This window comes from Ochlerotatus camptorhynchus, unplaced genomic scaffold (assembly GCF_037179485.1).
Source record: "Ochlerotatus camptorhynchus isolate MF236.1 unplaced genomic scaffold, CSIRO-AGI_Acam_v1.1 ptg000064l, whole genome shotgun sequence".
Taxonomy (NCBI): domain Eukaryota; kingdom Metazoa; phylum Arthropoda; class Insecta; order Diptera; family Culicidae; genus Ochlerotatus; species Ochlerotatus camptorhynchus.
The window spans coordinates 2582266-2599572 of NW_027040554.1; the positions used below are offsets into that span (position 1 = coordinate 2582266).

At 40.0% G+C, this 17307-nt stretch overlaps 1 protein-coding gene across 1 annotated transcript; it reads left to right on the forward strand.

Moving 5' to 3' along the window:
• The first annotated feature begins 2766 nt into the window (after nucleotides 1-2766).
• On the forward strand, nucleotides 2767-11698 carry LOC135697014 (antigen 5 like allergen Cul n 1-like). The gene is made up of 5 exons (XM_065216558.1): nucleotides 2767-3016; nucleotides 3090-3170; nucleotides 10371-10561; nucleotides 10630-10877; nucleotides 10947-11698. Exons 1-5 carry the CDS (start codon nucleotides 2998-3000, stop codon nucleotides 11203-11205), a joined length of 798 nt encoding a protein of 265 aa, XP_065072630.1. The 5' UTR covers nucleotides 2767-2997; the 3' UTR covers nucleotides 11206-11698.
• The last annotated feature ends 5609 nt before the right edge of the window (nucleotides 11699-17307 follow it).

Below are 17307 nucleotides of genomic sequence, written 5' to 3' on the forward strand. Positions count from 1 at the left end.
TTTGTCGACGACAGTAACTTTCTATCTGGTCAGGATCTCGAAACAAACCACATGCGAGAATTTCACGTGTATACTAGCGCTACGTAGTGAGAAATTTTTTAACTACTTTTCACTAGCGAAAAAGTTATGACCTCTTGAACAACTTTGTCGGCGACAGTAACTTTCTATCTGATCAGAATCTCGAGATATTTTACATGCGAGAATTTCGCGAGTATAATAACGCCACGTAGTGCGAAAATTCTGAACTATTGTGCACCAAGCAATAGGCATTGACCGAAAAAATTTGAATAGGCATTATTGGTGAAAATATTCTGGGCTACTGTCCACCAGCCAAAAAGTCTTGACTCCCTGAACAAGTTTGCCCAAAACAGTAACTTTCTATCTGCTCAGAAACTCGAGCTATTGTATATGCGAGAATTGCATGTGTATACTAGCACCGCGTAGTGAGACAATTCTGAACAACTGTCCACCAACGAAAACACCAATTCTGATTATTACATCCAGAAGGTGTATGCTGGACAAAAATGCCAACCCAAATTGATTCCCTACGCAAATAATCAATCTATGAGGTGGATTTTGCGAATAAACGGTATGAGCAGTTCTGATAGCACAACTTATATGTATGGCAAGTTTGTGCTATCAGAACTGCTCATACCGTTTATTCGCAAAATCCACATTGATTATTTGCGTATGAAATCAACCGTCCCTCTCTCTTCGCTCGATAGTCATAGCCAACAACCATGCGATTGGTTGGTAAATGTCAGTACTTTTCTAATGATAAACTTTTATAGGCTTTATGCCAAACGAATCTTACATCAAATCTGAATCAAATGGTGTAAACCTAATTGAAACCCATCCATAAATGGCCAAGTTATAAGCGTTTAAAACCTAGCACTATTTGGTCACACATTTTTTATTTTGATTTGCACCCCAGTATAGTCCACAAAGACGTATTCCTACGTTAAAAGAATGAACAATGCTCCAAAGTGCGTTGCCATCGCTGAAGAAATCTACTTCTTCTTCTTCTTTCTTCGCATTTCAAGCTTATTGCATATCGCATATTAGCTTATTGCTTGCTCTCAACTTAGTGGCCTAGATGCACTTCCACAGTTATTAATTGAGAGCTTTCGATGCCTGTACCATTTTTGCAGTAGTATAAGTAAGGCAAGTCCAATCATACTTCTATGCCCAGGGAAGTCGAGAAATTTTCCAACCCGAAAAATTCCTAGACCGGACCGGGAATTGAACCCAGCCACCTCCAGCATGGTCTTGCTTTGTAGCTGCGTCTTTACCGACTGAGCTAAGGGAGGAAGAAATCTAAGACATGCCAAAAATGAATTCCATCAAAGATCCTGGACCGGGTATGGAAAGTTTAACTTTTTTTTTGGTTTGGCTTATTCAAAAATTATGAGGATTTAGAATTCATCACTTTATCAAGAAGCCTGGAGCTTAATCTGAGCTCACCGTAACCGCCTTATGTGCGCGAGGATTTTTTTTCTGCTTTTTAAATGGGAGCTTACGCACATAACGGTTAAACGATATCAAGAACCTGGGTTTGGAAAAATTTGCAAAATTCGAGTCTAGAAACAATATCCCATATTTTAGGGCCAACACCAAGACTTCGAGGCCAGACTTCGAAAAAGGATCTTTCGAGGAGAAATTCAGTTAAGAATACGTAATTTAGCTCATTTGGGTTTTATTGCACACCAAGAAATTGCAGTTTCAAAAAGGAAGCACTCAGGTTGTTTTCAAGTGAAAATAAAAATGATGCTAAATTAATTTTGCAATGATTTAGCGTAAAACAAAACTGTTAGGTAACCTGCAACATGAATTTCCTACAGGATCTAATTATGAGATTTCCATTTGAATAGACCGATCTAAGCCGTTAGAGGAATCTGTTTCCATCTGGAGTCATTTCTCAAGTTGCTCAATGTACTTACACTGCTTCATAAACCTTCCACACATTGAACACAAATCGGAAAAGATTTCCATTGTGGGAAACCTAGAAAATTGATTCGTCAGTGCATTGACGAAATTGAACCCCAGCGTATTGACGTATTGACGTACTGACGAATCGCGTTCTAGAAATCATTAAAAGGTTACATCAAACGTTATAATTTGTAGCGTGATTGTGCCTGCAAAACATATCAAACGCCGTCGTGTGACGCAATGATACCGGATATTTTCCATGGATCTCTAATTACCTGGCTAAATTAATGCTCGCGAAACTTACACATATTTAGTACGGAGAAAATATCCGTATTCTACTCCCTCCGTCCCATCGGTCAGCGCTATTATACTAGGCGCGCACAGCTTGGCTGAGAGAACTCAGCCTCCGCGATCCTTATCAGCCCGGTACCACGAAAGCCCCCCGAACCAACCTACCTGCTAACTAGAGAATACGCACGAAACGTACTAAGTCGCTTCGTTTGTTACAATTAAATTTTATTCGGAATCTAGAACGAAGATGAGCACGATCCGATGCGCGCTGCCATTTATCATCACCTGCTGAAGCGTGAGAAAATGCTTGAAATGCGTGCCCTGAAATGAGAGGGTTGCGGCTGGAGCATTCGGTTAGTAGCACTGTATAAGCGTCTGCTTGGAACAGATTTTCATCCCCCTCCCAGGCAAATGATGCAGGGGGGTTCGTTTTTTTGGGGTGTAAATAGCGTTGCGCGCGAATATAGGTTGGAGCAATTAGGCCGATATAATATCAGTATAAATAGAGTGCGCTCCCGGTGTGGGCTAAGTATTCTTAATCGGAAAAGCGCGACGGAGAAAAGCTCCCGGTAAGGAGCTGCGGGTGTATTTGAATTCAAAGTGAAATGCTCAAGTGAACAAAGGAAAGGCAGCAAGCGTTTTCGGTGGCTTTTTTAGCAACACAAGGAAGTTTGAGAGTTTGAAGCAGACGTGTAAGCGCAGGGCCTGTTCCTACTCCGAAGGAGTGATTGAAGAGATTTTAGTGAGCGACTGTAAGGATTTACAATTAGAATCAAAATGGTGTTGCTAGTGAAAAGTATGTCGATAAAAAAGGACTGTTTGTTGGAAAAAGGAGAAAATAAGTTGATTTGATGTTCGTGATTTTTCAGGAATTGTTCCCGTATTCGTCATCCTGGCCGTCGTGCAGCGGTTAGGCGCTCAAAGGGATTATTGCGACAAATCGTTGTGCAGTAAGTGTTATGAAGAAATGAATATCTACGAAGTTATGAAATGTTTTACGAGAGACTGAGTTGTTTGCAATAAGCTAAGTTGTGTGTGGTTCAAGAGCTCATATTAAAACATATCTTCATCTGTAAGAGTTCTACTGTGGATACTGCAATAGTAGTGGATTTTTCTATTGTTGCTGAATTCATGCCACTATGGGGCTTACAAGTGCAGTAATGTATGACTCGTGCATGTACACTACAGGACATAAGTAGAGGAATTTACGTATTCTCGGCAACCTAAGCAGCGACCTTCTTTCTATAGCCTTTTTCTCTAAGGAACGCACACATATGCAGTATTGGTTTGTTTACAATCTTTTGCTGCCAGCTGCTCTAACAATTTCAGTCGAAAGAATTGTCAAAAACTGTTTTGAAACGCTTGTACAAAGCTCCAATCTTCTCTAGTGAGAGCGAGTATTGTCGGCAACCAGTTTTTATTCGGCAACCGTTCCATTTGAACTGCATGTAAATCTGCTGTTCTATTATCGGCTACCCGAAATCAGCTACAATTTGTAGTGCGTGTGTTGCATTTCAAGAAAACCTTGCTAGATTGCTTTTTCTCAGTGGTAAAAATATAGTCAAATTGAAGCTGAAAGCATAAAGAATCGTTTGCATGTATTCAGCGAAGCGTTTTCGTAAGAAAATCCAGTGAAAATAGTGTTTTGATTTGTGTTGCCGAAAATAGTCTGTCATGCCGAAGCCGTCATTTCCCCTATATAACATCGCGATTTAAAAAAAATCAAGGCGCTGTAACTTTTCCGGAGTTACCGAGTATGGTTTTGCGCTTGTTTGAATTAAACTTGAGTATTTTTAAAAAATTTAGTAAAACGCCATTTATGGAATAGCTTTTTAAAAAATAATATTCCCAGAAGTATAATGAATCAAATATGTTGAAATTTTGTTAATTTATTTCAGCATATTTGATTCAGTGTACTTCCGGAAACATTATTTTCAAGGATTATTCCAAAATAAAAGGTGATTTACTAAAAACTCTTAAACTTCTTACAGATTGAATCAATTAAAACTACAGCTATTCCCCGAAGAACACGTTACCCATTGAGTTCTACCATAGAGGTAACTCTAAATAACGTGCTTAACTTTTTGGCTCAGCGCTGGTACTCTCTTCGGTCCCAAGCTAATCGATTCACCCCTCGAAACATAGGAAAATCCACTAACCCCTCATTTTATATGTCAAACTTTGATAGAAAATCAAAACAAACATAGTGTAGTACTGGAATTTATACTAGAATGGGATACGTTAATCGTTTGCTTGGGACCAATAGGCTAGTCAAGTAGTGAGCCAATTTAAAATCGTTAGTTTCGTATTGATTGTTGGTTCTACCCCCCACTTTTTATCGGCGGGCTTTCAATCAATCTGTCTGATTTGTTGCATGTGAGCAGTGTCAATGGAGAACTAGTCACTCGCAGAAAATCAGAGCGATTGGTTGAAAACCCGCCGAGAAAAAGAGGTGGGTAAAACTCAGTGGGTAACGCGGTCTTTGGGAGAAAGCTGTATACCGATAAATTTAAAAAAAACTTGAACAACCAGCAGCCAAGATTTCAGAAAATTTAATAAACATCCGGAAAAGTTACAGCTCTTTGAATTTATTTGAAGCGGTAAAAAATCACAATTTTGCATTTAGGTATAATTCGATAGGTTCCTACTGCACCATATTTATTACCATCCTAGCTTAGGTCTTGCGTTACATGCATGTCCACTTATAACAGATGGAATTTAGTCTTTGTTTCGAATTCAACATAGGGTTTTTGATCTAATTTCCGTCCTACTAAGGACATCCCGCACTTTACCACGCTTTTTGGAAAGCGTTTGAACAAAACATGGAATGTTTTCATCAGAGATAACTTCTAAATGTATCCACCTTTCCATACGTACCGTTGGATTTGATAAAGAGTTAAACAATGTTGAGATATTGTTTAAAATCTAACACTGCTTCTTGCTTCTAAATTCGTCCTACGCGTTTCAATTCCGTCCAAACGCATTGAAACGCCATTAGATTTTCTTCGTCCTACGGATAAACGGAGAAAAGGGGGATACGCTAGGAGCGCTTCTTTTGTTTTGAGAACAATGAGCGTAAATATGCATACAATGCGCTCTAATAGGATTCATGTCGTAGCTAATGAACTAATGCATCGGAACAAACGTAGTATTGTTTTGTGCATGGTGAAATCATTGATATTATTGATGATTTCTGCTCGAAAATGGGCGATTACGACGAAGTAGCGCTCTTCCCTACTACGGCCAAAAAGGGTTGGGTGGACCTATAAGGAGAGACATTTACCCGAAACCCGCGGGAATAGCAGAATCTCCTTCCTACAGTATGATTCAACAAAACGAATAACGTAGTTCGGAATACATATTAAGCTTCACGTGGGATGGTAATAATATGCAACTCGTACATGTACGTATTCGGATAATTCAAGTTGCACAAACTCCAGGATGGCCACTGGATTTAAGAATGTAAATTCCCGGTTGTTTACTGACATAGTTTTCCCGGTTTAAACATAGTAAAACTACCCCCATTAACATTGTAAGTTTTATCGAGGTTCTTCAGGAGCGAGGTCGACAAGAGCATGATAAACCCAAAACTGTTACTTGGGACATAGGTTGTTATTTCGGAAAACTAAAAGTACTCTAATACCTAGTGGTTTCGACCAGATGATTGGAATTGCTTTTTGGGCTTTCTCAGTCTTATTTGGTTTGGTTGGTTTCCAACGGTACGGCCTTTTTCAAAAGTTGTAATGTCTACCGTTACATAGTTTTTGGATTACGCATAGAGGACAGCGTACGTGGAGCGTTTTCATAACACTACATCGTTTGCGGTACGGATCACATTTGATTCTAATGAATGCGGTCTGTAGTTGTGAGATCAAAATACGTAGTTTACAGGGGAATTTAGAAGATAATCACAGGACAAGCCTTGTCAAACTTGAATTTTTAGAAGAAACGAAATGAATTCTAAGGATTACTTAAAGCTAATTTCTGGAGGAATACTGAACAGAATCTTAGAAAATTTTCTGAAAACAATAATTGTATGATAGTTCTCTTTAGATTTCCAAGATGAACTCCACGAGTTCTTAGGAATATTCCAGGAGTTAATTTCCAAAGTGTAACTTTTAAGAGGATTATGGAGATAAATTTAAGTGCAACCTCGCAAGAATTATTGAGAATACTCAGATAATTGTAAACTTCCCTGCAGCGGATTCATAAAGTAGTATGCCGAGAATTACGAAGGCTGTTAAATTTCTTAAGGCTTGAATATTTCAAGGGAATGGGGAATGCCAGAGAGAATCATAATATCCAAGGTAATCCTGAAATCACAGACAAACAGACATAACGCATTGAATATTTGTCAATATAAAACAACGTCGCTAAAACACTACAGCTCACTACTTGACTAGCCTATTGGTCCCAAGCAAATCGATTAACGTACCCCATTCTAGTCGAAATTCTAGTACTACACAATGTTTGTTTTGATTCGCTATGATAGTTTGACAGATAAAATGAGGGGTTAGTGGATTTTCCTACGTTTCGAGGGGTGAATCGATTAGCTTGGGACCGAAGAGAGTACCAGAGCTGAGCCAAAAAGTTGAGCACGCTTCTTCGGGACCTTCTGGTCTTAGAGTTACCTCCATGCTAGTAGGTCCCGAAGAAACGTGCTCAACTTTTTGGCTCAGCTCTGGTATTATCTTCGATCTCAAGCTAATCGATTCACCCCTCGAAACATAGGAAAATCCAATAACCCCTCATTTTATCTGTCAAACTTTCATAGCGAATCAAAACAAACATTGTGTAGTACTAACGGCGCCGGTGGTGTAAAGGAAAGCGTGATTACCTCTCACCCCTGGGTGAGTTCCCAAGTCGGCGCCGCCGGGATGTTCTGAGGGATTCGGATGGGAAGTAAAGCTGTTGGTCCGCAGTTCATAAGTTGATGGGTCGATAGGTAGGGTCCAGGTGTGGGAGCTGCTTTCCTGGCACGTCGGTAGCATTGGTGCTCAGCACGGAAAACAAGATCGACGGAAAAAACAAACCAAAGGAAAAAAAAAAATTGTGTAGTACTAGAATTTTGACTAGAATGGGGTACTTTAATCGATTTGCTTGGGACCAATAGGCTAGTCAAGTAGTGAGCCAATTAAAAATCGTTAGTTTCGTATTGATTGTTGATACTACCAACTAGACACATTTAAATTTACCGTATAATGCGTGTTCGATGAACAAATTGCCAGTTTTATGTCTGTTTGTTTGTGCTGAAAGTATCTCAGAAGATATCTTGGGGGTAATTCTCACGATTGTTTTGTTTTTAGACATTGAAATATTTTCGCACAGACAAACAGACATAATACTCGTAAGTTGTTCATCGAACAAGCTTTTACGGTCAAAGTATCGTAGTTGGTAGTACCAACAATCAATACGAAACTAACGATTTTAAATTGGCTCATCACTTTAGTAGCCTATTGGTCCCAAGCAAACGATTAACGTACCCTATTCTAGTTGACATTCTATTACTACACTATGATTGTTTTGATTCGCTATGAAAGTTTGACAGATAACATCAGGGGTGTGTGGATTCATGCAGAACATGCAGGGGTGAGTGAAATAGCTTGGGACTGCTTGGGACCGTTGTTCTGGTACTGAGTGAGCCAAAAATAATAATGATTTTCTTCGGGACCCAGTGGTCTTAGAGTTACCTCTATGGTAGTACCGCCACCTGTGGCGCTCATAGTCAATTCCGTTGCGTTTGACGTTTACACACTACTGCCATCTGTACCCACCATAGTGTACTCAACAGATGGTGGAAATGTTTTAGTGACGATATTTTACAGTGAGAAATATTCAATGTGTTATGTCTGTTTGTCAGTGATTTTCGTATCAAGATCCCAACCACAATAATTTAAGCACAGACAAACAGAAATAACACATTGAATACATCTCACTGCAAAACATTGTTGCTGAAACTCTAAAAAATTGTGATGGGTAGTATGCTCAGTGTAGTGTGTAAACGTCAAACGCAATGGAATTGACTATGCGCGCCACAGTTGCTACTACAAACTAAAAAACATTTAAATGGACCGTTAAATGCGTGTGCGATGCAAAACTTGTGATAGTTATGTCTGTTTTTTTAAATGATTCAAGATTCAGAAGTTGAAAACACATTTTTCAATTAGAGTTTAGGAGGTGCATGATGGGATTTGAAACATATCAGGTTTTATCAATTTTCAAGGGGTATTCCGGGACATGTCCGAGTGTGGTTGTGGTCAATGCTTCAGTGCTGTAAGTCGTCACTGCCCAACAAACAATTTGAGCTGATTAAAAGCTGAATAAGCCATTTTTGAGCTAAACAAGCAAAGTTTTGCCTCAATAAGCTCTTATTAAGATTTTTTTGTTTGTTGGGCGTATTCGACGCATTTTCTGAGATAATCTGCTGCTTTTGCTTCCGACACTTGCAAAAAAAGCTATCAAAGTACAGTACCAAACTAAAATGACATATGAAAGTCTCTGCCATACGACACTGTCACCGAAGACCTTCACATAATTATGAATTTTAGAGATTTTCTCATAATAAGAGCTGCTAATGTTGTGCTTGTGTGAATTCTGAAAATAGCAAGCAACGATGTCTTAGTAATAACATCCCTAATAAAAATAACCATAAAAGAGAGCTTAACGACGTATTCGGGATATCATCCAAACCATTTGTGGGATAGTTTATCCATCCGGGATACAGTTCGTTTATGGTGTTTGTTTATTAGGGATTTCTGATCAGAATTTGTTTAATTTACACAAAATTGAGGAATTAGAACGAAATCACACATGGCAATATGATATTTATTTGATAATTTTCTCTTTGCTCTAATGTTGTTCTACCGTTTGAGTTGTGTAAGAGAGACTACGGTAGAGCATGAGTGTACAAATACAGACTGTCGCGCTCGACAACGAAGCGAGTGTAGTAAAAACGTAAATCCTGTCAACCCCTGGTCCTGGTCCCTCAATGTAGCAGGTATTGATTTTGATTTTCAATTGTCATGGTGGGTTTTGACTCAAGTAAGAATATGACCACTAGGCTGGGTCAACCCAACAACCTCTTATTCCCGACTGCTCCTTCGATCTGTATTGAGATCCCCAACAACTGCGCCAAATTTGAAAGAATTTGGTTAAGATATGGATATGCGGTAGAAATTATGTATGGGCAAATGTATAGGAAACGAAACGAAACTATTCCTATTAATTTGTTTGTCAAAAATGTAAAAATGGCTTTTTACCAAATCAGGGATTTGGATCTAGGAAATATGCGGAACAACTTTGTCGAAGATCGCAAATTGATTCGACTTCTGTACAAAAAAAATACTAACCTTTAGGCCACATGCTACCCACATACCACTGAGTTGTTCTGCATAGTTATAACAATCTAAATCTCAGCTTTGATCAAAAATGAGCAATTTTTGAATTCCTGACAAGCAATTGAATAGTTTCGTTCCATGTACCATACATTTTCCCTTACAATTTTTAAAGTTCTCCCACATATCCAGATTGTAACAAATTTCGTTCAAATATGGCACAGTTGTTGGACACCTCAATACAGATCGAAAGAACAGTGGGGAGCAGGAAGTTGAGATCCACCATACAAACATGACCCACCCTAATGACCACTTCCTCAAGGGTAGAGCGAGCGGATGTAGGACAAAAGGCCGAAAGACAAAACAGTCGAAGGATAACAGATCGAATGGACAGAAGGTAGAATGGACAAAAAGTTGAATTTAATTTAAAGGGACAAAAGGTCGAAATGGACAAAAGAGTCGAATGAAAGTTTAACCAACGCATTTCATTATCGGTTTGGCGTAACTGATAGCTCGCTCCCGTATACTAACAAACACCACTATCAGGTAGTGGAAAATTTCCCCTATCTGATGGTAGTGTTAGCATGCGTGGGCGAGCTACCAGTTACGCCAAATCGACGGTCAAATGCGTTGTTTACAAAAGTTGATACGTCCCTTGGAAAAAGTAATCGAGATTTCAGGATTACTTATTTACCCGTTGCAATTCGAAACGTCATTTAAAATCCAACCCGAAAACTCGTTGCTTGAACCAAGGTTTGGTTGATAGTTAAGTTAAAGTAACCTTCCTGGAATACATATGTGCTTCCTTTCTTCCAGAAAACAACCAACCACACGTTGCCTGCGGCAAGGGCGACAGCTATGGTCCATTCTGTCCGCCGAACCGAGAGCTCGTTCCCCTGTCGGAGGAGGTTAAACGATACATCCTCGACTTGCACAACCAATTCCGGAGTACCGTGGCACGGGGTGATGTCACCGGTTATTCGCCCGCTTCCCGTATGCCAACATTGGTAGGAATTTCGATCTATAGGTACGTCTGGTTACGAACCCTTTTCTCAAAACCCACTTTGATGCTTAGGTGTGGAACGACGAGCTGCAGAAGCTGGCCGAGTACAATGTGAAAACATGCATCTACGGACACGATTACTGTCGAAACACTCCGGAGTTTCCGCTGGTCGGTCAGAACATTGCCGCCAACTCGTTCTACGGCATGGAAGTAACTCCATTGGATACGATGACTGAGCTGCTGTACAGTTGGTACGGGGAGTATGAGAACGGCAACATGGATTTCATAAACTCCTATCCACTGCTGGGACATGATCCTCCGTAAATATTACGACCACTATGATAGTGGCACAGATTCTTAAATTATACCTTTTCCTTTCCGGTGTACAGGAAGGATATCGGCCACTTCACACAGATCATGATGGACCGGGCGGTATCGATCGGTTGCGCCATGATCCAGTACACCCAGAACGAACAGGGCCACGACTGGGTGCATCAGAACTACGTCTGCAACTATTCCAACTCGATAGCACGAGGCCATCCGGTGTACATTGAAGGGCCTACCTGTTCCAAGTGTCTAACCGGATGCAGTAGTGTCTATCCGGGATTGTGTAACGTCGGCGAACCGGTGGAACCGACCAAGACGTAGTTCGTCACTGAGACCGGGGAGGTATTTACGAGTGTGGATGGAATTGTGGAAATTCATGCAGCAGCTTAATAATCATGTACATACGTATCTTTTAGCCGAGCGAGAGACAGAATGATTTAACTAATTTACTAACTCATTCAAGTGTATGCCCTAAGGACAATGATATAAATTATTTTCGTAGCAAACGAGCAGAGCAGAAACCGTTTTTATTACTCATTCATCCCAAATCATTTTCCCCATTTTTGTGCCGCTAATTATGTTTATTTTCAGGGATTGTACGCAAGTTTTCAGCAATTCATCGAGGATCTTTTTTCTGTCATGTTGAGGAGTTAATTTGCGTGTTTTTGCATCTGATTAAACACGTCCATTAACTCTGGTACATGATGATAAAAACGAGCACCGCACGGAAAAACAACTAACCGAATGTGACTGTAAAAATAAATGAAAATAAAATCAAGTGAATTGAATACCACCAAAAACGACTATGTTTCAATAATTTGTATAGAAAGAAAACGAACGCCCAGGCTGAAAATCTCTATGATAAAAAAAAAACATTTCAATTTCAAGTGATTTAGCCTGAGGGCCTCTTCATCCTAACTCAACCTAACGTGTCAGATCCCGAATGATCTGCTGACCGAATCGCCACAGCAATCTCTAAACCTGATGGCAGATGGTTTCGAAATAGAATTGTTCCGCCTGAGAATGTTTGTTTACTTGAATAGGTTGGTGTATAAGCGCTAAGCGCCCATTACACATGTCAATATATTGACAAACATCATATTGTCAATTTTCCTTAAATATTATCAATACATAAATATTGACAACATTAATGACAATACGCTAAAGCGCTCGTTTCAAGGGTCAATATATTGACAGTAAATTGACATACTGAAAATATTGAAAAGGCAATATTGATGACGATGGATTGATGACGAGTATTGTAGAACAACTGATTTTCATTTCACTTTGTCAATATTCTACGCCTACCCAAGAGGGGGAGAACGTACGTCATTTAGATCGACTAACTCACAAACTCGCTCACAAAGCACCTTCGCGCATGCAGCGAGGCATGCAGTGTTGTCATTTGTTTAAATTTTCGTCTGTGGTATGCAATCGATTTCAAACTAAATAAAAAATGTATCTTTTTACAGTCACCAATCACTCAGGCTTCGTTTATATGGATGTACATTTTCTACAAAATCACAAGCATAATAATGTTATTATTTTACTTTGAAATAAAATAAATACCTACTATCAGCGTTTCACATACCTACATGTAACGTAAATTAATTATTATACACGAAACGAAAATCAATTATTTTATCTATGTGTTTCACTTGTACATTTTTGCCAACATATCAGCCTTATACATTCCATAAGACAAACCACATAGGTCCTATAAGAATGCATAAAAGGTATGTGTGACCGCTTATACATTTCATTTGACACATGATCTTCATTAACTTTTTGCAAGACATCTGCTTATTAGTTGACTTATACATTTTATGAATAATCAGCTAAGATTTTGTGACAAGCAATGCATTAGGTATAGGAAAAACGTCACGGAGGGGGGGTGCCCGATTTAGCGTGACATAATTAATGCATGGGCCCTAAGAGATTAGGAATCAAGTAGATGAAAAATAACTGCCTAACTCATTTTTTCTTCGTTTCAAGATCATCATCATCAACAAGGCATAAAAAAGGACTAAGATGTGTTCCTTTGATTCGTAATCCTAAGCAAACTTATCGAAAAAAAAAACAAATTGGAATTTGGTAGGAACATCTCCCCGAGCCATGACTAAGGAAACATCATTTGCCATGTATTTCTTATATCTTATACCGTGCTAGCACCATATTTGAAGCACAGACAAACAGACGTAACGCTTTGAATAAAATTAGCTTCAAAACATAGTACGATAGTACCGCCAAGCATAGGATTTCAGTAACGACATCTCGCGGAAAACAAGCTTGCTCGCTGATTCGCAAACAATGTTGCATGCAAGAAAACCCGAATATAAAGAAACGTCAAAGTGATCCGATGCCAGCGCTGCAGCGAGTAGTTCGCGGAAACGATAAAATTCAAACCAATCGTTAAATGCGCAAACGATGATCCAGAATAAGGAGTTACGTCTGTTTGTCTGTGTTTGAAGCGTTCCTAGAGATGACACACTCGCCTATTTTTTATCGCATCTCGATTTTGACAATATATTTTTCAAAACATTGTTACAGCATCATCCCGTAAGCACTGTAACTAATATTTTCAGAACTTTGAAATTGTCGAACATTATTGAGTGCGTCGATTTAGGAACCGCTAAGAATAAGGTTGCCCCCACGGTACACTGGTTTCACAGATTAACGACAAACAATACGATACTGCGGGGGCCCCAAATTTGTTGGACAATTCGTAAATCGAGGTGTAGTTTAAATAGTTCTCTTTATTAACGAGACTTTCAGCCGCGTAAACCGAGGTGTTTGGGGCCGTTCATAAACCATGTAGACTTGCTATGGGGAGGAAGCTTACGGTAGTCTACGAGGGGGGAGGTTTTACGTAGATTCCTTTGTAAAATGTTCGGGGATTTGCTCACTAAGCAAGTTCACAATATTTTGCCCTTTACTTTAATGTGACTCGTTGAGTTTTGTTCTTTTATGTATTCCACCCCCTAGAGGTCTTCTACTACCGGGGAACTTCTTTCGAATTTGGACTGGCACAGGATACTCGTCCCTGCCGATGTCAATGCAGCTGCCCAAACGCTCTCGCATATTTTGGCTTACGTCATTGAGCGACGCGTTCCGAAAAAAGTTCCTAAACAAGGCAATCACCATCCTTGACAAAAAAGTGAACTCCGTATGTTAAAGTCTTCCAAAAGAGCCGCGTTAAGAAAGTACCACACCCTACAACTCAAGGACAATTATGCGAGGATCAATCATGCGTATCAACGAACCAGTCGCTAATGTTAAGGTTCAATTTACTTTGATGCTTTTGGGAAAATTTCAAAAGCAGTTTTTTTCCGACGCATTATTTCAGATAGCAAAAAGCTCGCACTATTCGATTCCTTTTGATATTTTACACAAAATGACGCGGGCTTTTTGCAATCTAAAATAATGCGTCGGAAAAACTGCTTTTGAATTTTTAAAAAATGCATCAATGTAAATTGAACCTTAAGAAAATAAACCAAGTACAACACCCTACAACTCAAGGACCATTATGCGAGGATCAATCTTGCGTGTCAACGAACCAGTTGCTAATGTTATCGGCGTTATCAACGAGATGTTCAACGGAAGCTTCGATATCACCCGAAAACTTTTTTGAATTATGTGAATGAGCAACGAAAGGAGTCTGGCCTTCCATCGACTACTGAACGGCGAAAAAGCTTCATCCCCTCAGGACATTTGCCGTCTGTTCTCAACCAAGTTTGCGAGTATATTCTCGGATGAGAACCTGTCTGACGAGCACGTTTCTCTAGCAGCCAGTAATATTCCAATGTCTGGTCAATCTTTGGCAGCTATCAATATCGACCTCGCTATGATAACTAGAGCGGCTTCGTAACTTAAGCCTGGACCTGACCGAGGACCTGACGGAGTTCATTCCGTCTTTATCAACCAATACATCGATAGCCTGGTGGCTCCTCTCTTACTTCTGTTCGAAATGTCCCTATCCAGTGGGGTGTTTCCTTCCTGCTGGAAATCAGCTGAGATGTTTCCAGTGCACAGTGGCGTCCCGTAACCTCACTTTCTACCTGTGCACCAACTTTCAACACCAGATTTAATGCCATATTCATACACGAATCGGTTGAAAAATACACTTAATCTTCTAGTTTACTCGATATCTATACACTACAAGCAATATTTTGATAATTGTTTATGTTTTGGGAGTTGGTGCATAAGTAGATTGAGGTTGAGGAAACGCCACTGCCAGTGCATAAGAAGGGATGCAAAAGAAACATCGACAACTATCGCGGCATCATATCTGCCATAGCTAAACTGTTCGAGTTGGTCGTTATGGAACCATTAGTCTCTCACTTCAAGCAGCACTTGAGCGAAGACCAGCATGGTTTCATGGCAGGGCGGTCGACTACTTCCAAACTTCTGTGTCTCACCTCGCACATTACAAAGAGTATGACAGACCATATGCAAACAGTTGTCATCTACACTGACCTATCAGCCGCCTGCGACAAGTTGAACCATCCTATCGCCAAACTGGATAGGCTCGGTATAAACGGCAGTCTCCTAGGATGGTTCGCATCCTATCTATCTGATCGTCAGTTGGAAGTTACAATCGACGACTGCCGATCTCCTTCGTTCCCTGTCACTTCGGGTGTTCCGCAAGGTAGCCACCTCGGCCAGTTAATATTTTTTGTGTATTTCAACGACGTCAATTTCGTCCTCGACGGTTCACAACTTACTGTCGTTCGCAGACGACATCTCCTAATCCGAGCCATCGCTGACTGCCACCTTCTCCAAGTCCAACTCAACGCTTTTGCTAATTGGTGCCAACTGAACCGCATGGTTGTAAATCCAACAAAATGTTCAGTAATCACGTTCTCACGGAAGAAACATCCAATTACATTCAGTTATATCCTAGAAGGCGTTGACGTACATAGTGTGAATCACATTAAGGATCTGAGAGTCATCTTAGATTGTCAACTCACATAAAGATCGACAAGGCATCCAAAACGCTTGGCTTCATTTTCAGGATAGCTAAAAGTTTCACGGACATCTACTGTTTGAAGTCGCTTTACTGCTCCCTCGTCCGGTCGGTGTTAGAATACTGCTGCCCTGTATGGAATCCCAATTACCGAAACAGTGTACAAGGAGTAGAGTCTATTCAACGACGATTCATCTCGTTTGCCCTTCGACGATTGCCTTAGAGGGATCCTCATCGCCTTCCAAGCTACGAAAGTCGGCGCCAGTTAATTCACCTGGATCCTCTGTGCAGTCGAAGAGGTACGACAAGGGCCCTGGTTGTGGCAGACATTCTTCCGGGCAGAATCGATTGTCCTTCTATTCTACAACAATTCGACGTTAATGTTCAACCACGAGCACTCCGTAACAACGCAATGCTGAGGATACCTTTTCGTCGTACAAACTATAGTTCGTATGGTGCTATCAATGGGCTACAAAGGGTTTTCAATCGTGTTGCTTCCTTATTTGATTTTCACTTGGCATGCGAGACGCTGCGTCAGAGATTCCGTGATATATTTTTAAGAATTAGGAATTAAGTTGGACTTCGCGGCCTTTTCAGCTTGTTACTTCTTGACTATATTGTATTTTCTAGTATTGCTTAATCCATCATTAGGACTAAACCCAGTCTGTTGATGTAGAACCAAATAAACAATAAACAAAAAGAACAGTTGGTATTTGGACAACAAACTCTGTTTTACTGACCGTTGTTAGTTTTCGGATGAAGTTTTTGTGTCCATGTCCATTCGTAATAAGTTTTAAATTTTTGGCGATTATTTGAGACATCATATATATTTGAAAAAAAATGTAAATTTTATATTAGGAAAAATAACGGCTTCAGCACTTCTTTACATTATATCGTCAAATGAAGTCCTTAAGCGCTGATTATTTGCAGGAAGGTGCATCATATTCCAGAGAATTCAAGACCAACAATTGAAATGGCCTTAACTCCATTTTGTAAACAAACCTTGTAAGACCATTTTCGCGCGAACCGAAGTCCTCAATGGCAAATCAACATAATGAACAGGTAGGGAAAATTCTCCTCTACCCGTTTGTGGTTTAGGTTTGCGAATGAAGGTTTCGGTTCGCGAGAAAAGGGCCTTACAAGGTTTGTTTACAAAATAGAGTTAAGGCCATTTCAATTGTTGGTCTTGAATTGTTTTAACACTCTGATGGCGTTAAGCTCCAACTCGAACTAACTTTTAATACCGTCCCTGCTGGATGATCTGCCAAGTGTTTGCTTAGAGTCGTGTTGATTATTCTGATGTCGACATCAAAGCAGCCGGACATTCTTGATCAGGATTTAATCCGAGGATAATATCGGTTGGAGCTTACCACCATAGTACTTACAAATTACCCTCCGATAATAGGTAAATAAGTGCCGAAGCCGTCGAAAATAATCATTCTGGAAAAACTTGCTGG

Excerpts from the sequence above, each read along its gene's own strand:
- LOC135697014 (XM_065216558.1), top strand. Across the intron at positions 3,171-10,370 it reads TTGCGACAAATCGTTGTGCA|AAAACAACCAACCACACGTT; the intron begins GTAAGTGTTATG and ends CCTTTCTTCCAG. Across the intron at positions 10,562-10,629 it reads CTTCCCGTATGCCAACATTG|GTGTGGAACGACGAGCTGCA; the intron begins GTAGGAATTTCG and ends TTTGATGCTTAG.